This window comes from Eutrigla gurnardus, assembly GCF_963514095.1.
Source record: "Eutrigla gurnardus genome assembly, chromosome: 9".
Classification (NCBI taxonomy): domain Eukaryota; kingdom Metazoa; phylum Chordata; class Actinopteri; order Perciformes; family Triglidae; genus Eutrigla; species Eutrigla gurnardus.
This window is the reverse complement of record NC_139923.1, coordinates 26,861,295-26,887,740: the sequence shown is the minus strand read 5'-3', so window position 1 is coordinate 26,887,740 and position 26,446 is coordinate 26,861,295. Positions and strand designations below refer to the sequence as shown.

The 26,446-nt window shown below is 46.1% G+C and overlaps 1 protein-coding gene across 2 annotated transcripts in view; it reads right to left on the bottom strand.

Moving 5' to 3' along the window:
* Positions 1 to 26,446, bottom strand: part of znf423 (zinc finger protein 423) — a 118,245-nt gene that overhangs the window by 64,889 nt on the left and 26,910 nt on the right. For both annotated transcript variants that reach the window (XM_084017577.1, XM_084017578.1), the window contains exons 3-7: positions 25,796 to 25,999; positions 1,205 to 1,382; positions 526 to 650; positions 335 to 416; positions 139 to 214 (exon numbers count right to left, since the gene is read on the bottom strand). In XM_084017577.1, coding sequence (XP_083873703.1) covers positions 139 to 214; positions 335 to 416; positions 526 to 650; positions 1,205 to 1,382; positions 25,796 to 25,999 — 665 coding nt within the window. The remainder of the gene's footprint in view (positions 1 to 138; positions 215 to 334; positions 417 to 525; positions 651 to 1,204; positions 1,383 to 25,795; positions 26,000 to 26,446) is intronic.

Below are 26,446 nucleotides of genomic sequence, written 5' to 3'. Positions count from 1 at the left end.
TGGAGACGGTCTTTAAACTTTTAAGATGAGCTGGGTTATTTACGAGACATTATCATATCTGTAAATGTCATTTTTTAAATAATCCCGGTTAACGTTGATGCTGATAGATATTGTGATATATATATAATAAAGGTTTACCTGCATGTGGCTCTGCAGTGATGACGTGGAGGAGAAGCCACGCTTACACACACTGCACTTAAACGGTTTGCTAGAGCTGGAGGATTGGATAAGAAAAGAAAAACTCCACCATTCAGACTCAGAAAAATCATTCAGGAGTCTAAAGCCATTTTGAAAATGTAAAATGGACATGAGTTCAGGATCATGAACGGGTTACCTGTGTGTCTTCAGATGGATCTTCAGATGATCAGAGCGGGAGAATGCAGCTTCACACTCCTGGCAGCTGTACTTCTTATCTCCTGTATCAGTTAACGTATTAAAAACAGAGATATTTTATCCAGAAATATCTACTACACATTTGGTCCTAATATGCCAAGGCATCGTTAGCAGGGAAGTCCTATTATCTACCTGTGTGCAGTTTGACATGGCGGTCTCTGCTCCTCTTGTGTTTGAACAGACGGCTGCAGAAGGTGCACTTGAAAGGCAGCTTGTCGCTGTGGATCTGCTCGTGGCGCTTCAGGTAGCTCAGACGGCTGAATGAAGAGGAGACAGATGATGAATAATCACAATCACAATGAATGAGCTCATTTATTTAAATTTATTTTAAATTTTACAGCGGTGAGACAAAATAAAAACATGGCATAGCGCAATCATTTTAGTAAATACACAGCAAATAAAAATAAAAAGACTATAGTGACTCTTGCTGGTTGGTGCACATCATTAGAGTCAAAGGCCGACTGAAATTTAAGCTATTTGAAATATCACCTCCTACATCTACTCAGCAGGAAAAAAGGACAGCTATACCAGGTAATACAAAGGATTATGATGATGACTTCATGGTGTATGTGACAGCTGTTCTTAAAGTGGGTCTTAGCCGGTCCCTGGAGAGGTTAGTGAGAAATGTATTCACCTCAATCCTTTTACTGTTTGCCTTAGTGGTCCGTGTTACCATGGCGATATTGATATTCATGTACACATTGATATTCAGGATATGAGGGTGCAACCGCAACCGGCCAAATGTGATATTAGTGTTGCAGCTTGTGCACGGACGCAACGCGGGGAAGCAAACGCTCTGGAGCTTTTATACCTGAAGGACTTGTCACAGAACTGGCAGGGGTACGGCAGGCCGGCGCCTCCTTCCTCCTCGCCGCCGGTGGCCATGCCGAGGTCACAGCAGCCGTCGGGCATCTGCGAGGGCGATGCCACGTCTTTACTGGAGGGCGATGATGGCACCCAGGACAGCCCTGCTGGGTCGTCATCACCATCTGACAGACAGGGAAACAGATGCGGAACAGTTTGGAAAAGGCCTTTGATTCATCCGCAGCAAGAAAACATACATATACACAGATTCTGTCCACAGCTGCAGGATTTATATATTTAAAAAAAAGAAAGAAAGAAAGAAAGAGACAGTTGCGTAGAGACAGAAAAAAAAGGTGGGGGTAAAACAGGGAGTATTAAAATGATTAAGAAGAAGTTACATCTTTCTTGGAAGGCGGAAGGCGGCAGAGGCAGCCGGTGGGAGTTCAAATGAGAAAAAGAGGATATAAACAAAGAATAAACACATTCATCCCGGTTACACACACACACACACACACACACACACACACACACACTGAAGGAAATGAGGATGGCAGAGATGAAGAGAAGAATGAAACCGAAGAGAGAGAGACACACACTCCGGCAGCAGCAACATCTAAATAGAAAGCTCCAAGAACTATGTATCCCCGACGGAGCCCAGAAATAAGGACAGAGTGTATTTTCTCTCCCTTCATCCTCCCTCTGCAGCCATCCCTCGTTCCATCCTTCCCCTCCCCTCCCCTCACCTCCCATCCCTCCATCCGTTCCCCGAGGACCATAGATCCGCCTCATCATATTTTCATTAGGGCCTTGGCAGATTGAAACGTCGGAAAAGCGATTAGGAGATGTGCAGAGCAGAGCGGAAAGATGGCGATATTCTCTCCCTTTATCTGTCATACATAGGAGATTATGCATTGCTCTTTTCCTTTTTTCCCCTCGCTCTCTCCCTCTTCTCTCCCCCTCCTGTGTAGTCTGGCACAGAGGCGACAAAAAGGCCACGACTCCTTTAATAGACACTTCAGAATGGATTTGAGGCAACAAAAGAGGGGTCTGAATAATGCTTAATATTATGCTGTTCTGCTTTGCACGCTCCGTGAAGCAGCGCAGTGAGGCTGTTTAGCATTCGCCTGAAAAATGTAAAGAAGAGAGCAGATGAAGAGAGAGAGGGAAGCTGTTTTCTTTGTGTTTGTCTAATAGCTACATAAATTAGGCCAGCAACGAATCAAAGAGTGGAAATAAGGAAACCAGAGTGATAGGACGGAGAAATTGGAGAGAAAAAAAATAGGAATATTGTGCCAATATTCATCAAGAGGCCAATATTTCATCAAATGAGCAGAGACACATGTGTAGAAGAGAAGTATCTGCTGATAATTTTAGAAACCTCTCCAAAGCACACAGCGTTTTACCTCAGCCTAAAATCCTGTGTGTGTCCCGTGTGTGCGTCTCGTCTGCTGTGCATTACGCCTTGCAGAGAGGGGGTGGAAAGCAGATTCTTGTGATGAATCGATCGCGGAGAAAATGTAGGCACTGGGATGAGCAAATATAACACTGCAGGGGGGAGTGGGTTGAAAATAAAATAGTGAAGGTATGACTTCTAAATTTGACTAGAAACTAGAAGGATTTTTTTTCCTTAAGAAAACATGAGGAATAGAGATATCAACATGAAGCAGTAAGGCAAGAGGGAGAGAGAGTGGGTGTCAACTTGGTTCATGGAAGTATCGACAGGGTGAAAGGAGAAAAACCCACAGCATCTCATCGTAGAGCGTCGCACACTGAATGCAAAATGAGTGTGAAAGGAAATATCGGGGAAATAGGGGGAAATGTATAATTTTATTCTCGTGTCATTAGGGCTGAGACGATATAGGATTTTATCATGCATCGTGATAAAAAAAACACTATCGTGGTGAATTTCTTAGTAACACCAGGACGCTGCTAAACGTTAGTCATTTGTATTATGTAAACCTGAGCTTTCCCGTGTAAACCAAACACAAGACGACTCCTCTCCTGGTCAGTGAAATCACAAGAATAAATAAATATACCGCATTATGCAAATTAGTGAAACTGTCTCAAATGGATGTCTTTTTGATCTCCTCCTGGCTGTGTCAGTGTGTTGACAGGATTCACTAAACAATAAGCAGGAATACAGTAGAGAGCATGCAGTCACACACGAAACACTAAAAATAGTCTGACGTGGTTCAGCAAAACTATTTAACGTTAAATAAAAAACATGTTGGAGAGAGCATAAAGAGGCGGTGGAGAGGGAGTAAATGAACCCCTGAAAGACCAAACAGTGAAAGTGTTTCTAAGTGTTGATCCAGACACAATGGAACATTACGGGCTCCCCAGTAAGATCCAGTTAGATGGTAAAGTTTGTGAGCTGGGAAAGTGGGTGGAAGACAGACACAGAGAGAGGGGAAGAGACTGAGGGATTCAAGAGCAAGAGGGAGAAATCACTGTTTGAGGGGGGGTGGATGGATGGAGGGGTGTTGAGAAAGAAGGGGAGGAGAGATTAGCGTCATTAAAGAGCCCTAATCCTCTGACTAGCGTGGCTGGCGCTAAAATGGAGGATCACACGGCTTTTTAACGGCGCCTTTGTCAGCCGGCCGCGAGGGGACCTGGCAAGACAAGGCCGGACGGCAAACTGGGAGAAGCGGGAGGATGGGGAGGTGGGGAGCGAAGAAAATTTCAATGAAAAGTTAAATTAGAGAAGAATCCTCGAGAGAAGATGAGGAGGACGGATGATTGAGGGGAGGATGGGTTGGAGAGAAAAAAAGAGGGAGAAAAAAGTTGTTGGAGGCAAAAAAAAGAGGACGAAGAAGAGAGAAACAGGCAGGAGCAGGCGGACGCCGACACACGCTGTTCCTACCCCGTCTCCTCCTCCTCCTCTCTGTTCTTCTCTGGCGAATGAAAACGAACGAGAGGAGCAGAGTGGAGGACCACAGGGCCCCGACTGCTCCGCTGCCGCTTTATCTCTCACACTGCAGTCCTCTCCTTTCCCATCCATTCCCTCTATCCTTCATCCCTCCCTCTGTCCCCAGCAGTCCCTCTACTCTTCTGTCTTCATCCCTCTTCCACTACCACCCTCCCTCCCCTCCCTCCCTCCGTCAGCTTTCAAGTTGCTACTCATTATAGCGCTGACATCTCTTCCCTCCGTCCCTCCGTCTCTCCAACAGTTCTCTCCCCTACCGGTGTTGGCCTTCACCCCCGTGTCTCGGCCTGGACGGGACTGAGGGGGGGAGAGAGGGAGAGGGGGGGGAGGTTCCAGATGGACAGACTCTGAACTCCAGAGGAGAGGGAAGAGATGGCCGTATGAAAGGGGAGACAAGAAAGAGGAGGAGAGGAGAAACCAGGGGTCTGTAATAACAAATGGAAAAGACCAGAGAGGAACTAAACGGACCACCTGAGTCCACGTGAAGCGACAGACGCACACAAACAAGCACACACACACACACACACACACACACACACACACACACACACACACACACACTCACTCACTCACTCACTCCCCGCGTGTCTCTCTAATAGGCCAGACAGTGTGGCAACGTGTGGAGGACACAGCCTTGGTGAAACACTCACCAACACTAATGAAGAGACACACACGCTGATCAATCTCTCTTCATGTTCCTGCACCCCCCCCCCCCCACCACACGCACACACACACACACACACACACACACACACACACACACACACACACACACACACACACACACACACACACACACACACACACACACACACACCCCATCCAAACCAAACTCATTTGCTTTGTCATCACTGTCACGCAGAAGCTAAACGCCATCAAAGCAGCAGAGTTTATAACAGGAAACTCTAAGTCAAATAAACTTGAGAGACTGTTGTAAAATTCAGATATAACCGTCAACCAGTCCAAAATATTAGAATAACAAAATATGTAGAGTGTTCTGCTGACTTTGACCACGAGGTTGTAAAACTGACAAACCGAGGAAGTAAACGACGACACGGAACGAGGACTGGAGAACATTAGTTCAATTAGCTCGCTCCGGATAACAGCGTTTGCTAAATGCCTGAAATGGAAATATAATCCATGTATGTCGCGCCTTCTCTCTTTTCCATTGCTTTGATGTTTAGAATCAAAGGAGCTCAGCTGGTAGCAGCAAAAAAAAAAAGGGTCTTGGGCTCCCGGTGCTGCAACTTCTGCAAGTCCTAAAACTGCCAACAAACTACATTTACGTGCAGAAAATTCAGAATTAACATGAAAATAAAATAAAAGTACACAGTTATCCGCTAACTTAAATATGCAATTAACTCTCACAATAATCAAGGAATGACCTTAATAAGAGTTACACAAACAAAATGCTAACAGGGCTCTAAATATCAGCTCAATGTAAACCTCACGTTGTCATGGAAACCTGCTTTTCTAATAGGTGAAATGAACGTGTTCACTTTGGGTTTCAATCTGCTGTGGTTTTAATCCTTCTGTCTTTTTCTCCCCGCCTCCTCTTCCTGCTGCCTTCCTTTAAACTCCCGCCGCCGGTCCGACCATCTAACTCTCCTTTCCACCTTTCTGTTTGGCCGTCGGCCCAGACCTGCACCTTTCCCAGCCAGACCCCTGCTGACCTCCTATCCCTCCATCCCACTCTCACTCCATCCCTCCTTCCACGGCTCCCCAGGCCCCCTCCGATGGCCCCAGGCTGCCCGAGGCGTGTGTGTGTGCACGTGCACACACACACACACACACACACACACACACACACACACACACACACACACACACACACACACACACACACACACACACACACACACACACACACACACACACACACACACACACACACACAGCCCCAGACTCACCATAGGGGGCAGAAAAACAACTTCCACCCTTGGCTCTCTCTGGGCAGCCAGGCACACACTCACTCTCTCACACACAAACACAATTAAGAGTGTAATTCACTATCCAATACCGAGTTGAGTTTGATGGAAAACAAGCGTACCACACACTTATTTCCCATAATTTCTCAGGCCCGATCTTTATTTTTGTAAAGAACATCCTGCCGGTTATAATAATAGCTGCTGCCTGCTTTTGGATTCACGCTGAAATCTTTGAGCTGGGCAACAGTCTAAATCTAAAGTTACATTTCTGTCCTAAATGGGTATTTATGTTTATTTGCTTGGTAAGACGTGTGACTCACCGAGAGGGTGTCCAAAGGCTGCTTATTATTACTCCTGGCATAACGTACGAGGTTTGAAGCAGCCAAAACAATAATAGCGACCATAACCCAAGCATTGGCTTTCCAACGGTGCTCCAATCACCGGAGGATTTTTCAGAAATGCTCTACATGATGCAAGGGAAAAGCGAGACGACAGGAAATAAGAAAGCTCCCTACCTAGCGCTGTGATTATCATGCGAGTTGGCATGGCAACCGAGAATATAGCACTGCTGCATTTCCATTTCCATACTCTGTTCCGCAGGATATCTTCACGAGGGCCCAAATTTGACATTTTCTCTTTTTGTAGGGGACAGCATGGCACACACACACACACACACACACACACACACACACACACACACACACACACACACACACACACACACACACACACACACACACACACACACACACACACACACACACACACACACACACACTAAAGTCCACAAGAATGCATCCACAGCGTGGTTGGATGTTAACTGGCTGCAGCGCTGGCCCGTGCTCGGAGGACCTGCAGTCCTCTGCTGCCGTCCTTGTAGCACACATGGGATGCAGTCTGCCGGGACAACGTGCACATGCGTCACAGCGAGGACAGACAGAGAGGACGGTACGGTAGTCTGTCCGGGGCTCAGGCCCCTGAGGATTCGTTGGATGGACACACACACACACACACACACACTCAGCAGGCTGTGGGGACCCTCACCTTCTGCCCTGGGAATGGGTCCGGCTGCTTTGGACGCTTTTGGGCGCCAACTGCTCCATATGGGCAGTGTGTGTTTGTGTGTAGTGTGTGAGTGTGTTTGAGGGCAGAAGGTTAGGGGCAGGGGGCTAAGGATGGGGGTGGGTGGACAGCGAGCTGGCAGATGACAAGTTTGAATGGACCACACAGCATTATATACTGTATACTGTATACAAACACAACACATGCACACAAAGGACATACACAGGACAGCACAGCATTCACAGACATGGTCAGTAGAAATTAATCAGAAGTCTATCTGGAACTGGAACAGAAAAGTTGTAAGTTCTACAACTATCCTCACGTCCTCTAATCGGATAAGAAAAATCACCAGAAACAAACTTCATGGAATAAAAGCACAGAAACTTCAAGAAAAACTAGTTAGAAATTGGTTTAGGTATTTTGACATCAATATTGTAAAATTCATTTTTCAGATGAGAATATTTTAAACACGTGTGTTGTCAAGTTTGTAATTATTAGAAAACTAATGAAAATTAGGCAGTTGGCAAATTTGGGAAGCACTTAACATTGTAGCTGAAAGTTTAGCCCAATTAATCTGCAACTGTTTGATAATTATGTAATTATCACTTTTCAAGCATGCAAAACACTTACTGGTTGCCACTTTCCAAATGTAAGGATTTGCTGCTGTCTTCCCTTATTTTCTGACATGTTACAGACCAAAGGGTCAAGAAAACTCCATTTTAAAAGGAAAAATTACAAACACTTATTAGTTATAGGCTGTCAAATGTAAGGATTCTGGACTAAATATGTTGTAATATTCTATAGAATATGTCTTTGCATTCCGGATTGATGGCTGGACTGAACAAGGACGTTATACACATGAATATACATACAACATGGGCTTCCACAGTGAGATAAACACACAGCCAGAAGACATTCACATAGATGCAACAACACGCAGACTGTCTGTCTCTCACACACACAAACATACACCATGTGGCAGAGGAGGGCTGGCATCTGCTTCCTCTTACCACACTTCCCTCGATTTCCCATCCGCCTCCTTTCAAACCCTCCTCGACAAGCCTTTTATCTCACTGTGCCCTGATTCCCTCTGATTATTTACTTCATCTCTTCTCTAGCTCCGGTCAAAACACAGCACGGACCGTGAAGGCGAGCGGTCCTATGGCCCGTGTAGGAAACCCCTCATTCCTCCTCCTCCTCCTCCGTCCTTCTCTCTCCGTCCATCTCGTCTGTTGTTTGCTCTCTCAGAAATGACTACCAGCTGTCAGGCAGAGTGTTAGATAAACAACAACAACACCATGCCAACGCACACATGCGGTACACCAAATATGCACACATTCTCGCAATAAGATGCTCTCACACACACACACACACACACACACACACACACACACACACATATATATACAAAAGTGGTGTAGTCCCATTGTGTGCATGCCTGCGGCTATATCATCTATTTTTAAGAATGAGGTTCAGTGGACTGACAGACCGCTCACTAACCTAGAAACACATTCACCTGAGTCTCACACACACACACACACACACACACACACACACACACACACACACACACACACACACACACACACACACACACACACACACACACACACACACACACACACACACACACACACACACACACACACACACACACACGATTCACACCTCATACCTTGACGCACTTGATCTGAAATGCACACACTCATAGACACAAGGTTTACCTCCTTATGCACCCTTGTGTTTCTCACAGAAGTAGCCACATAGCTGTATTAACGCACACACACAGTTAAAGTAATACTATGTTGTGAATAATGACGGACAAATCAGTACGTGAGTTCACATGAGCTTCCATCCTCTTACACAAATTGATGCAATTGAGCCATGGGACGTATAAACAACATTACTCACACACATACAAACACACAAGTCCTCATTCACACATTCACCTACGCATACATGGGACCTATAAATAAGTGATGTATGGCAGCTGGAGCTGGCTTTAATACACAAACACACTCTCACACACAAACACACACGGTAAACAAACAACAAAAACACACAAGCTCGCTTGCGCCGCCTCTCTATCTCCAGCAAAATCACTGAAGCAGAGCAGGTGGATAAACTACCAAGAGATGGTTTTGAGGAGGAGACTGAGAGAGACCAAGAAAGAAAATGAGGGGAGGGAGACGGAGAGAAAATGTGGCTCCTGAAGTCCTGGGGGACGATTGGTAGAGGGGGGTCCCGTGCCCAGGGGAAGCCCAAGAGCAAGCTGCGAGAAGCGGGTACCTCCTGCACGCCTCTCCCTTTCCCTCCCTTCCCTTCTGGAGGACGGGATCCTGGACAGCCCCCCACTCACAGCTCCTAAAGCCCCCATGAGAGGAATACATGCACATGCACATACACACACACTGAAGAGGATTCCCCAGGGGGGGAGCGGAGCAGAGCAGAACACCTGGACCTGCCATTAGTGACACACTCAGGGATTAGAGGCACAGACGGCAAGAGAGGTGGAGAGAGAGAGAGAAAGAGAGAGAGAGAGAGAGAGAGAATGCACACTGGTGCACACACACACACACACACAGTATTCAGAAAGTAATATGCATAGACTTGCAAGCACCAACAAATGGCAACTAAACCAAAATAAGGAGGCAAAAACTGAGAGGTGGATCCATCCGTGTGAACGGAAAATTAATTCCCATGTCAGTTTTGTGGCATGAACATGAACAAAGGTGTTTCTGCTCGTAATTAATTCACACAAAAATAACATAGCTGTGCAAACATTAGCTGCAGCGAGCTGTGTGTGTCTGTCAGTTTTTGTAGCACAGCCTCAATTCATTAAGCAATATTTTTATTTTAGAGAAAGTCAAGCAAAATGTACATTTAGCTGTAAAATACTTGTGAATCAATCGGAAACATGAACATGAATAATATTTTCAAAAACAAAACTGAAACACAAAACACTTCACTACATGAATCTAAGATCAAGTCAGTGCAGGGTTTCACCGTATATGGTTTTGTACATGGTGTAATACTTATGGTTTTGTGAGACTCATCTACACTTATGTCTTAAATGGTTAATAATTACACACAAAAGGTATATACTGTGAATGACTTCCTCCACTTTCATTGCCACCTGGACGGAGTGTGTGTGCTGATTACTCATGTAATTAAACCTTTCACTCCCCTGAGGAAGATGATGTTACCAGCTGGGGGTTATGGACAGGGAGAGGGACAGAGAGAGAGAGAGAGAGAGAGAGAGAGAGAGAGAGAGAGAGAGAGAGAGAGAGAGAGAGAGAGAGAGGTGAAGATATACAGTGAACGAAAGAGAAGGAGGTAAAGAAAAAGAAACATGCAAAAGGAAGAAGGAGCAAAAGATGGATGGATAAAGAAATCAAGTGTGGGCTAGAAAATAAGGTATCCAGAAGGACACACACACACACACACACACACACACAGTATCAAACAAAATGTGTGAGTGTCAAAACTCACGTAAAACACATCAAAGGTGGGAGATAATTGATTCCTGCCTAAATGTATTATCATTTCAACATAACTGCTCTGGGGTGTCATCAAGTAAACCTCCCTCACTCCCTCACTCCCTCACTCCCTCGCCCACTGCGTGTTTTCAAGGTAGCAGCTAAATTCGTAGTCATAGTTGCCAGCTTTTACTCATCAAAATGCACAGAGAAGAAGAGACGTGAAGGAGATATATGCCAACACAAGGTCAGCTGGAAAGGAGAATAATCCCCAAAGTATCAAGTTCAATGTGACAGCGGAGACGGAGAGGTTTCAAAACAGAGGAGGCTCCTGTGTGAATTAGAGACCGCACACTGGCTCCGACAAAGAGCGGCGCTCAGACGCACACGGACAGAAACAAAGGTGGATTAGGTAGGGAAAAAGGGGGAAATGTGTGTGTGCGTGAGAGAGGGTTTATGTGTGTGAGCTGGTGACATGAAACAGATCAAAGGGGGTGGGGGGATGGGGTGTTCTGCAGGGCAGAGAAGGAGAAAGACACAGAGAGAGGCCAGGGGGTCCCGTAATTACAACCTACATCCGCCAAGCCGAGCCACGTGTGCATGTGTGCGTGTGCATGTGTGTGTGTGTGTGTAGTCCAAGCATGCCTATGGAATTAAATGTTTTGAAGGGCATTTGGTTCCTGCCACACACACCGACACACACACACACCTCACAACGTCCGTCTTCCCATTGTGAGTGCCCCACAGGAAAAAAAAATACAACAAAACCCAAACGGAGTACAGTTACAGCTACAGACAACACAACACAAACACTTCATAGGTTCATACACACAACCATGGTTTCATAACATGCACAAAGAAAAATAAATATGAAATAATGTAAAGGTCAAGGTCATGAGAAGACACACATATGGGATGAATTGGATTGCATATACAGGAAATGGGACACACACACACACACACACACACACACACACACACACACACACACACACACACAGTGGGGTTGGGAGTGTCTGTGGTGTAGGGGTGCAGATCAATGGAGACCACTGACTGGTTGGTCTCCGCAGCAGAAAAGCCGATTGCTCTGGGACCCAAACTTTGTAAAGCACCACACTGACTTCAAACACACACACACACACACACACACACACACACACACACACACACACACACACACACACACACACACACACACACACACACACACACACACACACACACACACACACACACACACACACACCTAACGGTGGAAATGCCTCTGACTGACTGGGGTTCAGGGTGCTTTCATGCCTTTAGAGGGAACCTCCAAGCATCTCTTCCTCCCCTTCTGTTTGTCCCTCCATCCTTCTCCAATCTCTTTCTCCTCTGCCTCATTTCCCCCCTCCACCCATCCCTCCTCCTGACAATCACAGTATTGTTCTGTTATTATAAGCGTACATTGGATTCTTTTTTTATTTTATTTTTTAAACACCTGTATGGCAGTTCTTCCACCTGCAGCAGCTCCATCTCCCTGAGCAAGCCCTCATTCCTCCACCTCTCCCTCCTTCCCTCCGTCTCCATCCCCCTCCCCTCTGCGGAGGAGCAAGCTAAAAGCACAAGCATGCCCCAAAATTAATTTAAACGGAGGAATTAAATTAAAAGCGAAGCCTCGGGAGTTTTATTATGTACTAATGTTTGAACCGTTAACTTGGATTGTATTACTAAAATATGAATAATTAAGGACTGGTGGGGGCTATTATTACATCAGCAAAGAGGAATAAAAAAAACATCATACTACTGGAGTGGATTTAGCAGGGACTGAATGAGTCTTTGTTAGGGGAGTCTGAATCTGAGGGAGGTGGAGGTGAATAAGCAGGGGGGAGATTATAACAGTATTTGGAGCTGGTTGACACTGTCCCCCTGTACGTGGCTTTACAGATTGTAGGTTCCTAATCTATGTTTAAATATATCCAACAATTAAAAAACAAACAAAAGAAGATTTTTCTTGAAGAAAATATGGTAAAGCACAATGTCATTGAAAAATACCCGCTTATTTTGCATCAGTGCATCACTTCTACAGTTTAATGCAAATGTGTTTAATTCCATACACGTCTATTTGACACCTCACACACCACGAAGCATAATATAAAGTGAAACTGCCGTGCCAACAGTTATTTGTGTGTTATGTCACTTAATTCCTTCATGGCTCACGAGAAAAAAAATGTCTTTTTAAAATCTATATGAATGAAGCCGGAGATGTTGTAGAGGTAAGATTTAAAAGCTCTGCTCCACTGGAAAATAGGACAGTGGTGTAATGTTTATATGTTGTAATGTTTTAATGGTTTTATATTTAAAATGTGTAAAAAAGTCATGTATATAAATGCATCCACTTCCATTAACAAACACAATGGCAATCTCCTTAGCGAGCGTCCCACAGCCCTGTCTAGCTTTCCTTAACTTTTTCTCACACTGCTTCTCTTCTATGAGATTCTCGGCGTATGTGTGTGTGTGTGTGTGTGTGTGTGTGTGTGTGTGTGTGTGTGTGTGTGTGTGTGTGTTGCATTGTCAAATTATTAGTGTTCTCGTTGCGTCTCTAATGTGAAGCCCCCCTTATCAGCCAGCGAGCAGTCAGCCCCCCAGCCCCCCTCTGCAGCTGTCACTGCACCTCCCACCACACACACTATTCTCCCAGGACAAACTCCCCAACACACACACACACACACACCAAATACCCACATACACTCCGAACGCAAGCACGCACAAATCTCTGTACACAAGCAGTTCTTGACTCTCTCTGACACATACACACTCACACACAAACACACACACAAACACACACAATTTTATCTGCTCATTCGCAGGCCGCGGGCCTTGGCAGCTAACAAGGGGGAGAAATATCCACTCACCCTACCCACCCGAAACCCCCCAAATGCCCTCTACCCACCACCCCCATTAAAAAGCATGACGCTCCCTCTGACCACCAGCCAGCAGCAGTGTTGAGGTAAAGCCATTGTTTTAAACCCCGAGCTCGCACCAGATGGAAGAAAATCTGACAAGAGAATAAGATAAAGGACTGAAAAGTTAAAAAAAAACAAATAAATGACATCAGATGGACAGAAGACATTGCAGAGGCCCACGCTGGCAAATACTAGTATGAGTTTCCCCTCCGCCTCCTCCGCCTCCCCCATCTTTCCCCCCTTTCTTCATTATTGTTGTTTGTGTTGTTTTGTTGTGTGTTTGAGTGCCCCATCTCGCTGCGCTCCACGGCAGGCCTCGCTCCTGACTTATTTAGCAGTGTGTTTTCTATCATATTTGAAAAATGAAGCGCAGATTGCTTAATATTTCAAGACATCCCACTTTCACGGGTGAGAGAGAGGGAGACACACACACACACACACACACACACACACAAAGACAGAGGGGGAGAGAGAGAGAGATACTGGAGGAGAGGAAAGGAGGGAATACAAGAGAGGAATTCTCTTGTTCCTTAACCCCAATTCTAGGATTCATGCTGGGAGCAGAAGCACACACACACACACACACACAAACACACAACACACACACATGCATTCCCTTAACACTCAGTGAAGACATTGAAGAAAACTAACAAATACTGTACATATAGTGTACAGATACATGCATGACATCACACATCAAAGAAAAACTCTGTTGGCTGAATATTAATGTAGTTTATATGTACAAACTTGCCGTACAACTAAACACATTCCCAATCAGATTTAAAGGAAAACCTATTTTCTACCGGATTACGGTTTGGGGTTTGAAACATGTCATTAAGGTTGTAAATTGAAACAAAAACATAATTGGATTATGTTTAGGCAATAAAACTATTAGGTTAGATTTAGTAAAGCATCATGGTTTGGCTCAAAAGTTATGAAAGTAAAATAAAATAAGTCACCGTTGACTTTTAGTTCCACACAGGACACAGATGTCATCATCATGATCCCTCATTAGACGTCATCTCATCATGCAATTACATTTTAATAGACAAACAGACTCATATAAATGAGTATATAGTGTATTTTTCATTTAATGGACATTTTTCTATTCATATTCTTGACTGCAGTATAGTAACTATTGTGCACACTCAACACCAAGGCATATTACTTGGCAATGAACGGCTTTCTGATTCTGATGAGTAACTAAAAAAATATTTTCCCTAAAAAACACAACACACTCAATTCAGCAGCAGTTCATTACTGAACTGCTTCTGAATCACAGCAGTGACGCCGCACGTCTTCTTCTTCTACACACCCCGAACACACGAGCCAAACTCACGCAAGACATTTGCAAGCACTCATGATCATTTTGCAAAAGAAAAAAAAAAAAAAGAAACCATTAACACACACATGTGCTCACACACAAACACACACTTGACAATGGCCCTCCCCTGTGACTTCCTATAGTGCAGTGGATTCCAATCAGGCAGTAAGCAGGACAGCTATTTCTAGGGACAAAGGACAGGGAGAGGAGTGAGGAGGGGTGGAGGGAGAGATGGAGAGGAGGGAGGCAGGGTGGGGGGGGGGGGGGGGGGACAAAGGGTTCTGGTAGCACCCAGGGGAGAAGGCCCAGAGCAGCTGACGTCAGTGTGCGTGTGTGTTCAACATCGGGGTGGGGGTAAATGGGAGTGTGAGAGAAAGGCTGGCAGAGTTGGTCTTGCTGTCCCCCCCTAGGGAGCTCTTGAGGCGGGGAGAGAACAGAGCAGAGCACGGCTCCCAGCACCCACATGACCAGGGGCCCAGACAGACAGACAGGCAGGCAGACGGATGGACGGACGGACAGACAGACAGACAGACAGACAGGCGGACAGGCAGACAGGCAGACGGACAGACAGACAGGAAGACAGGCAGACAGACAGGCAGACGGATGGATGGATGGATGGACGGACAGACAGACAGGCAGACAGACAGGCGGACAGGCAGACGGACAGACAGACAGGAAGACAGGCAGACAGACAGGCAGATGGACAGACAGACAGGCAGACAGGCAAACAGACAGGCAGGCAGGCAGACAGACAGACAGACAGGAAGACAGGCAGACAGACAGACAGACAGGCAGGCAGACAGACAGACAGGAAGACAGGCAGACAGACAGACAGACAGACAGACAGACAGACAGGCAGACAGACAGGCAGACGGATGGACGGACAGACAGACAGACAGACAGACAGACAGACAGGCAGACAGACAGGCAGACGGATGGACGGACAGACAGACAGACAGACAGACAGACAGACAGGCAGACGGATGGACGGACAGACAGACAGACAGACAGACAGACAGACAGACAGACAGACAGGCAGACAGACAGGCAGACAGACAGGCAGACGGATGGACGGACAGACAGACAGACAGACAGACAGACAGACAGGCAGACAGACAGGCAGACGGATGGACGGACAGACAGACAGACAGACAGACAGACAGACAGGCAGACAGACAGGCAGACGGATGGACGGACAGACAGACAGACAGACAGACAGACAGACAGACAGGCGGACAGGCGGACAGGCGGACAGGCAGACGGACGGACAGACAGACAGACAGACAGACAGATCACTCACTGCATTTCTATCCTCCATGTTTCTTGCATTTCCACATTCTCTGACTCACTCCCCCTTGATTTTCTCCCCTTCTCTCTCTCTCTCTCTCTCTCCCCTTCTCTCTCTCTCTCTCTCTCCCCCTCTCCCCCTCTCCCCCTCTAGTTGTGCTTTTCTCTGACATTTGGCTGGACAAAGGCGAGTCACACCTGAGCGCTGGGTTAAAACTATTATAGGCCTTCTCCCTGTGGTACACTGCCCTTTGCCACCACTGTCTGTGACTGAAAATGTGTGTGTGTGTGCGTGTGTGTGTGTGTGTGTGTATGTGTGTGTATGTGTGTGTGTGTGTGTGTGTGTGTGTGCGCGTGTGTGTGTGTGTGTGTGTGTGTGTGTGTGTGTGTGTGTGTGTGTGTGTGTGTGTGTGTGTGTACACTTGGGTGTTTCTTTGTATTAAACTTAGCATTTTTGTGCATAATAATATAAAATCCAATATGCTTACTGTAGATGTAAAGCAGGTGGCCACGTTTTTGTCATACACCTGTTCTCAATGGAGAGGTGTTAGATGTCACAAAACAGGTTATAGTTTTTGCAGTCGTCCTGATTCAGCAAAGTATCAGTGCTAAGAGAATGACTTATTGCTATGGATCCTGATCTATTTATCAGTACAATGACCTAGACTGATGTAAGAAAAATTAAAAAAGGAATACGTAAATTTACTGATGTGCTGAAGTAGAAACAGAAAAGAGAGCCAGGACTAAAAAAAAAGAAAATTACACATTTTACCCCATCACTTCGGTAACACTAATTAATAAACGTGTGACACGTGTAGTTTAAACCAGACTTGCCCTCAAAAACCTACTACGAGCTACGTAAACAAAACCATAAACATATTCCACAAAATCAATACATGTCTACTTTGTGGGGCACATTAAATGGGTGGGTACAGTACAAATGTGTACTATGCAATAAATTGCTCTGTTCAAAATACAGCTTCAGAGAAGTGCATAACAAATGTAAAGCATCGAGCAGGGTGTGGGAGACAGAGGTGGGGAAAGAGAGAAAGAAAGAGTGGAAAAACAGAGGGAGGGAGACAAACAGGGGCTGCTTTGGGGCCAGTCGCCACAGGGTGTGTGTGTGTGTGTGTGTGTCTTGGGAGGGCACAGTGGGGGAGTTTGGGGGCATGGAGGAAGGGATCAGAGCTTTGGGGCCAGCTCCACAGGGAACAGAGAAGATGGGGAGAGAATGGAGGGAGGGTATGGGGGAAGGGAGAAAGAGGGTGAAAGGAAGGGATGTGGTCAGTTTTGAGTTTGAGAACTCAGCAGGGTGGGACAGCAAGGAGGGAAGGAGGGGAGGCAGACATTATGGTCTGCATGTGCTCTGAGAACGAGTGGAGAGGAGAGGAGAGGAGAGGAGAGGAGAGGAGAGGAGGCATGAATGGGAGGTATAGGCCTCGGGGTCCCAGTGGGTGAGATGTGGATGAGAATGAGGGAGGGAAGAAGGAAGTGGACAAAGAATGGAAGATGAGAGGTAAAAAGGCAGAAAGGGGAGAGAGAGAGAGAGAGAGAGAGAGAGAGAGAGAGAGAGAGAGAGAGAGAGAGAGAGAGAGAGGAGGTGTAGCAAATGGAGGGAGGTCGCACGTTCCACTTGAGGAGAGAGAAAGAAGGAGCAGAGAGGGAGAGACAGGGAGGAAGAAAGGGGAAAAGTCCCAGGTGTCAGCAGGGGAGGGAAGGGGGGGGAGAGGTTCTGGGGGTCCTGGTTGTTGGCAGGGGTGCAGGAATCCAAGGGAATGGCCTGTTCCTCATTATCGACCCCCCCCCCCCCCCAACACACACACACACACACACACACAGACGGAAGAGGCCCCCGCATAACCCCATGACAACTCTATCCTGACCCGTCCACATCCACACTGATAGTCATACACACACACACACACACACACACAGATGCATAAATAGATAGATACACAAGGGCATACATACTGAACATGGACATCCAGGCACATCCTGATACACAAACATAGCTACACACACAAACCTAAACACAATCATAGATGATAAACACAAACCCACAACATTTGGGATCTCTTTTTAAAACTCACATGGGGATGATTTTAGTGTGCAATGAAACATTAGCATTTGCTTAAAAAAAACACTTAATACATGGAGGAAACGGTAAAATGGACGACCAACCTTCTAGATAAATAAACACCCTTATTGCATGGTTTATCTTCACAGCATTATCAAGCAGCTTGATGCTCAAAAACTGTTCTGGAAGTCTGTCATTAATCACAGTCCCTCAACTTCCGCGTTTGTTTATCCAGCCGATACCCGGTAGGTTGCCTCCGACAATGACAAGACGCTCAAATAAACACCCAGAAGAGAAAATGCCTGTGAACTCCATGAGGTAGAGATCCTTTGACAAGTTGATCAGAGTGAGAAACGCCTGGCATTTAAAAAGGTGGTGAGCCCTGAAAGCCAATGAGATCCTGTCAGATTTCAAGAAAGGGTACCGCCGGGGTATTACTGCGTGATACTGCAATTAGCCAGGCGGCAAACTGAATAATAAGACTTGAATGGTGGCATTTCATGCCAAATGTATTTTAAAAAATGGTTGTGAATGGTGCAACACAGCAGCCCTAATCTTGCAAGGCCGGTTCTGAGATCGTCGACTGATTGCATGTGCGTCGGGAATAATCGGACCACAGCAGAGCGCTCTCCTTTTCTGTATGTGGAAATGAAGCCACCAGCACATTACAAGATCTAGTTAATCAGTGTTAATGAGTGATTATGTGGCGATAGCGAGGCGGAGTGTGTGGATGAAGGTTGTTTCATTGTTCTGATTTAGTGCTAGTGAGCTGTGTACTGCATTGGTTTGAGGCACCGGTCTGTGGTGATATCATGTATGTGGTTTGTCCAGAGGGTTTTTAAAAACAAGATACATCAACAGCATGTTATGCAGAAACAACTCTGACAAACATGCTGAGCTTTTAGACATCGTCAGCATTTTAAGGATATTTAAAAATGCACTTTTGCCTCATCTCTTCACAAAAGTGGTCAGGTTTAAGAGTTAGTGGTTCAAATCAACACTTTATTTTAGTATTGGTATTTACAAAAAAGTAGCATAATCAACGTTGTTTTATATTCTTACCTGATAAATTAATTAATTTATGAATTTATTTTCTGCCATTAAGAGAGACTTCTGCTAGATTGGCATTATTTACAAGCTAAAATTACACAAAGCAGTGTTTTCAGATATACTGAACTAAAGAAAAGTTAAACTTGTTAAACTCAAACATTACAATACGCTTGTTTCATAACAATAATCTAAAGTTTAATCAGAGTTGCCAGAGCTTAGATGCAATGTCCATTCATAACTGAAACAATCACACTCTGAAATCTAAACAGCCTGACTGGAGAGATGAAACAAATTTGTATTTATTCAAAGATATGTAAATGTATTTTTCTATAATCTCCCTGTGTAAATATTTGATCAATAAACACACACAAACAAGCAGAAAGAAGCTGCAAACCCTTTGGCTGAGGAATTATAATGAATGTTTGGAGACGGAAGCAGCCATCTCAGTCTACGCCTTACACAGCCGGCAAAATCACACTACTGGACTATAGATTTAGGATCCATCTACATGCACACACACACACACACACACACACACATGCACACACACACACACCAAATATTTACTCTCTGCAAGATCTACACACAGGCACACAATGACAGAGAGAGGAAGAGATGAGAGAGAAAGAAGAGGGGAAGAGGGAAGTTACATTTTTAATCGGGTGTTTCTTTCCCTCTGAGCAAAGTAGGGCTGAATACAACGGGTGCCAACACACACACAACACACTTCTCGTGTCCTTTGGCAAATTCTTCTTTTTCACTCTTGCATTAAGTAAGAAAAAAGGGAAGAGAGTCAAAGTGGGAGGGGAGGGAGGGGAAGGGGAGGGGGGAAGAAGGGAAGAGAAGAGAGAAAACGTCCCTGCAGAGCCTTTCTCCCTTCCTGGAGTGAGCGCGGGCCCCTGCAGCGCCGCCTGTGTAATTTCCAGTGGCAGTGAATACAGGTATTAATAAAAGCCCCATGGGGAAGAGCACACAATATAACCCTACATTTTCAGGCATTATGAAAGGACGCCCCCAGGGGTCCTCGGGCTCAAATTTCTGAGATGCAGGCATTGTAAAAAGACGCCCCCGGGGGAGGACCCCGCAATAGAAATCTGCTGAATTCAAAGCATTTCCAGAGCCCTGGTGGGAGCCATTACTCCCACTGGAAGAGGGGAGATTTTTTTTTCACCCTCTCCACTCTCCTTCCAACAGCGCGCTTGCTCTCTTCTTTTTTTTTTTCTTTTTTTTTTTTTTACCAAACATGTGTTGCTGACATGTTGACAGATTGCTCAGTGAGGTGTTTAGGTGCATGCACAAGGCACGTCTGCTGAGACACGAGCTCCCTCCTTCTTCTACCCCTCTCTCGCTCGCTGTCTCCCCCCCCTCCTCCTTCCCTTGCCAGTTCCCAAGTTCCATCCCTCCCTCCCTCCCTCCCTCCGACTGCAAACCTCTCAGCGCGCCCAAAACTGCTCCCATCCATATTTCATAAAGGAGAAACTAGGCTGAAAGAGAGAGAGAGAGGATGGGAAGAGTTTAGTCAAGAGGGAGAGAGAACGATAGAGAAAGGTGGGGGGGGGGGGGGGGGGGTAAAGAGAAAGGACAACAGGAAAAAAAAGATGAAAATAAAGAGAGACAAAGCGGGATCAAGGGAGGGGAACGGGAAGAGGAGAGGACAGATAAAGAGAAACAGAGCGATGTAGAGAGTCGGAGAACTCTGCAGTGAAAAATGAACCCTGTGATGAAAAATGACTTCACAACAACCCTTCTCCGTCTCACCCCCTCCCTGCCATTCCTCCATCTCTCCCTCTCCCTCTCTGCATGTTGCTCTCTCTCTCTCCAACCCCCTCTCCTCTGGTGCCGGGCTCCTGCTCTCTCCCTGGAAAACCTGAGCGGCAGCCAGCTGTGTCTGTGTGTGCGCTGTGCACTTGTATGTATGCCAAGGGCTTAGCGCAGGAATCTTCGGGCCACCCCCGGGTACAGAGACACAGGGGGAAGTAGGGGGGGGCAGGGGGGTAGAAGGAGGGGAAGAGATGGTGATGAAGAGGGCAAGAGGGAGGGAGAGAGGGGAAAAGACAGGAGCACACAGACAGTGAGTGGCGGGCCAGAGGACAGGAGTGCAGGAGGCTGTCTGTAATTTTGTTTCAGATTACACCCCTCCTACCGCTGCTTCCTTCTCTCCCTCTCCGTTAGAAAGTGATCTGTGGTTTTAATAAGAGTCTTGGCCTCACAGGACTCAGCTGCTATCCTGACGACAGAGGCAGCGAGGTGTGTGTGTGTGTGTGTGTGTGCGTGACAGCGGGTTGTGACAGACGGTGAGAGCTTAGCAGTGGGGAGATGTCCCGTGGGAGGCCAACCAGTCACCCAAGGGCCCCTGCACTAACAGACGCGTTCTCCTCCCTGCATGTCCCCCCCTCCTTCCCGTCTTTCACGTCCTCTCTGCACATTTTCAACTTTTACCTCCACTTCCCAGCCTTCCACCTCCTTCTCACCTGTCATGTCACCCTCGTACTATTTTCACCCCTCTTCTTTTCCTCCCTCATTTCCTACATCTCCTCGTTTCCTCACCCCCCCACACATACAGACACCACCATCACCACCACCTCCACCACCTCCACCTCCACCATCACAGAGAGGTAAGAGAATAGACGGGAGAATGCAGCTGCTAACAGAGACCTCACAAAAACCTTTAGAAAGAGTATGCACAGTACCTGGCTCTCACTCTCTCACACACACACACACACACAGTTTTCCACCCACACGATCTCCCCATCTAAGAAGCGACTCGCTGGGTTAATGACTTGCTATTTGTCACTGACAGCAGCAGTTTCTGCCCCCATGCCTTGACTGACAGCTCCCTCGTTTACTCGCTGCCTACCTTCTCATCACTTCCTCTTCCCCTCACGGTATCTTTAACAGTCTCTCGCCCTTTTGTCTCCTTCTCGATCGCACCTAGCACGTGTGTGGACACTGTTGACATGCGCGTGTACCTGTGTGTGTGTGTGTGTGTGTGTGTGTGTGTGTCAGTCAGCTTCTCTATATAACTCAAGTAAATGGACAGTGGCTGCACAAACACAGGGCCTCCGTAGCTTTTTAAAACACTTTGTCAGTGTGTTTAAAGCTCTATAGAGATCACATTGACCCAACCTTGGGATGCTGTGGCCGGTAAGATGCTTTTGGGATTTCCTCACGGGATGTGTATGACTGTGTGTGTGTGTGTGTGTGTGTGTGTGTGTGTGTGTGTGTGTGTGTGTGTGTGTGTGTGTGTGTGTGTGGCAGACCAGGGCCAGAGAATGTTCTCCATCTGTAGGAGGTTTTTTTCCACTCCTCCTCTCCTCAGGGAGCCTCTGCTCCACATTCTGACTCCTACTGAGACCCATCGACACTCCCCCGACTCACATTCTCACTCTCTCACACACATACTGTACACACACACGCACAAAGAGATATTACACACTCAGAAAGTATGTTTGCACAGAGCCTCTATACCATGCTGAATAAAACTAAAATGACGAGACTTGATTGAATCGATACTGCAGTAACAGATCTTTTGAAAAATACGTATTAGGGAACTGATACTTTGGGACCAAGTCCATGCCAAAAGTCTAAACACTCAAGTTGTCTACAGTACCACAGTAACTTAGAACATTTCCCTGAAAGTGATAGATTGTGAACAACAAATCGGTGTTAAAATGGCCTGGAGGAGAGTTTAACGTTAGCTGTGAGCTGCCTTTGGGCCACAAAGTCTTGCAGAGCAAACAGTTAATGTTCACTGAGGTTTTATCAACTTAAATGATGATGCGTTCATGCTCTATTCAGTACAAATCGCACTGGGCAGAAGTCAATTAATCATAACATTAACACGATGTAATCAAATGTAATCTTGTAAAATGTGAGAATGTTGAGGCAGATCACGGCAACGGTAATAAAATATTGATCTGTTTCTGTTCTTATTTTTACCGTGGTATCGAACTACGTTTTAGAGACATTTAGCAGAAAGGCAAGGCATCTTGCCATAAGTAATACTACTGGCGCGTCGCCCTGGAAACACGTCATCACTGCGTCACATCTTTTCGATAGCACGCCGTATCGCCTCGTCTCGCCTGTGACGACCTCCGTTGCCGTCTCGGAGGCAAACTATTCTGCTACGTCTTTCCGCCTCGGCGTTTGTTTAGACTGACGGGGCGACGGGGGGAATAACGGTGGATACTGGAAAAGGCAGTGTAGAAGGGGCTGCATACAGTCACATACTTATCCACTGTTTAAAAGCAGAGCCGCCACACACTTAAAGTGGAACACAATAACAATGGTACTGTACTTGAAGCTCACAATCTGTCACACACACACAACCAGCTGAGCAGTCAGGCTCATGCCCATTAATGTGGCATTACATTAACCAGATGTGTGGGGTATGTGCGTGTTTGAGTGGGTGTACACCCATTTATATGTCATTGATCTGTGCCACTGTGTGTGTGTATGTGTGTTGTGTTGTGTGTGTACGTGTGTTGTGTGTGTTTGTCCAATTTCCACTCAAATTAATGGAGCCTCTTTATAGGCCTTCTGCTAGAGTGGCACTGAATTACTTGGTGCTTCACTCCCGCACCTGGGACCCATTCAGTGTTATAGCCACAGCTAGATGCTAACTTGGGACCCATTTGCTGCAACAGTATAGTTAGCATTACAGATACCAGTGTTTTTTCTGCAGAGAATTCAGCGCTAACTAACATAGTTCTCAAGCCAGCACCGGGGACAAACCAGATGTATGTCTGATATCTCTGGAAGCGGACTACATGTCAACGGGAGACTTTAAAGGGAAAAAACATGTTCAGGAGAATCTGTATAATTGAAGCGGGATTTGCTGGATTTACTTGTGTCAGAAAGGACATACAACTTCATTTCACTGAATTCCCTGCAATTAATGAAGACTGATTTTGGATTTAAACATATTTATCAAGGTAAATACAATTTTCAAAAATGCTTGCTTGCATTTTTCACAGTGGATAATTCCATGTTTGTGTGTTTGTGTTGGTCAAAAATCTGTGTTCGCACGGTGTTGTGAATTGTTTTGTGTTGATGACAGACTGAGGATGATGGTTTGAATCTTCTTCATACATCATAGCTTGCTACATCTGGCAAGATGGCCTCCGTCTGTCACTCCCAACCAAGATGGCTGATGTCTGGCTGGTTTGGTTTGTTTGCTCTTGGACACACACACACACACACACACACACACACACACACACACACACACACACACACACACACACACACACACACACACACACACACACACACACACACACACACACACACACACACACACACCATCAAACTACAAACTACATGAACACATTAACTCTCTCATGCAGATCTAACGTGGTGTGTGTTTATCCCCAGTAGGTTGTGTGTGTGTGTGTGTGTGTGTGCGTGTGTGTGTGTGTGTGTGTGTGTGTGTGTGCGTGTGTGTATGTGTGTGTGTGAGATGTTAGTGGTGGGACCACAGCTTTCTGATTATTATTGAGGAGATGGCTAAATTAAAACATATGGACTAAAGAATTCTTTTAAGTTCTCTGCTAGCAGCTACACACACACACACACACACACACCATGTACAACCACGTACACAATAACACTCACCAACACAAAGTTGAACATGCACAAACCCCTGCATGTGAGTGCACACGCATCCTGCTGGGCTGGGGGATTACTGTGCAATCTCAATCACTCAATCTCCAGGGAAAAACATGTTTTTTCATTTCATTTCATTTCTTTCTTCTGTGCTCCCTCCCTCTCTCCCTCCCTCGCTCCCTCCCTCTCTCCCTCCCTCCCTCTGCTTTCTCACTCTGCAACATGTAGCCCTCCCCAGACTCCTGTGCTGAAATCACAGGCCACCTCCCGCGCTCTGACAGCAGACCTGGGCTTTTGGCGGTGTGGCAGTGTGTACTGTGTGTGTGTGACATGGCATGTAGAAGTAAATTACTGTGCGTCTGTGTGTGTGTGTGTGTGTGCGTCTGTGTGTCTGTGTGTGTGTGTGTGTGTGTGTGTGCCATGGGTTCAAGGGCAAGAAGAACATTGATGAGCATGAATGGCTTCCCCATTTAAAGACAAGAAAGCACGTATGGTGAATTACATCACGGCTGGTGTTAGTAGAGGATAATACTGATTCTACAATAGTGCAGCCCTAAAAGACTTAAGTGGAACAAGTCTAAAGCTTAATGTCTTAAAGAAGAGGACATCACTCAGAACACTATATTCATAGTAGTATTCCCACTGTTTGTGTTAATGTTACACGTGTTCCCATATAACCAGTTATCATGGACCTCCAGGATCCGACTGTATAGGAGACCTAAGATCGATGACCCTGGTGGGATGGGGTGTCAAGTCTTACCATGTATATTACAGTCTCCGGAAACACCATCTTCAACCAATCAGGGATCAATCACTAATGATAATGATGACCATGATAATTGTCATTAATGCTGGACATGATCAGTTGGAATGAAAACATGCTGTACATCACAATATCCACGTGAACAAATCCTACCAGCCGGGCAGTGGTTTGTCCTGTGTTCAGTGAGCTCAGCCAGACAGTCGAAGTCCTGTTGACAGTTGTCACAGGTGAAGATGGACTCGTCATCCAGGTCATCGTCATGATCTCGGTCATCGCGGTCATCGTGTTCGTCTTGATCCCCGTCCTCTGCGCTCGCCCTGTGACCTTCTTTGGTCTCTCTGTCGGACGCCGGGACTTCTGAGGACACAAACATATGACCATGACTTGAAAAGCTTACGTATGCTTGTTGTTTCTTACCAGCTGCAAGTTTCAAAGATTTAAACGGCATAATAATTGTCCTCCCTCTACCTATCATGGTGTCGTTTATTTTTTTTGCCGCTGCCATTTTAGGTTTAGTGATAGTTTCTTTGTCTCTCGGCCTCAAAATCTGACCAACAATAAGTGCAGCTTGACTAAATTGTACCAAGTGAGTAGTCGCTCCAGTATGTGAGGCAGTGCATGCCACGGTGTGTGTCCTGGTAGCAGACAGGCAGAGTATGAGAGGGGGACCAGTGGAAGGCTGTGTCGGCCCCAATCCTCACTGCTCCATTGTGTCTCCATTTTCACACCTTATTATCACATTATAAACGCTGAGGATCCATCAGGACTGACACCGAAGACACTGGCTTGAGAGGAGACGACAGG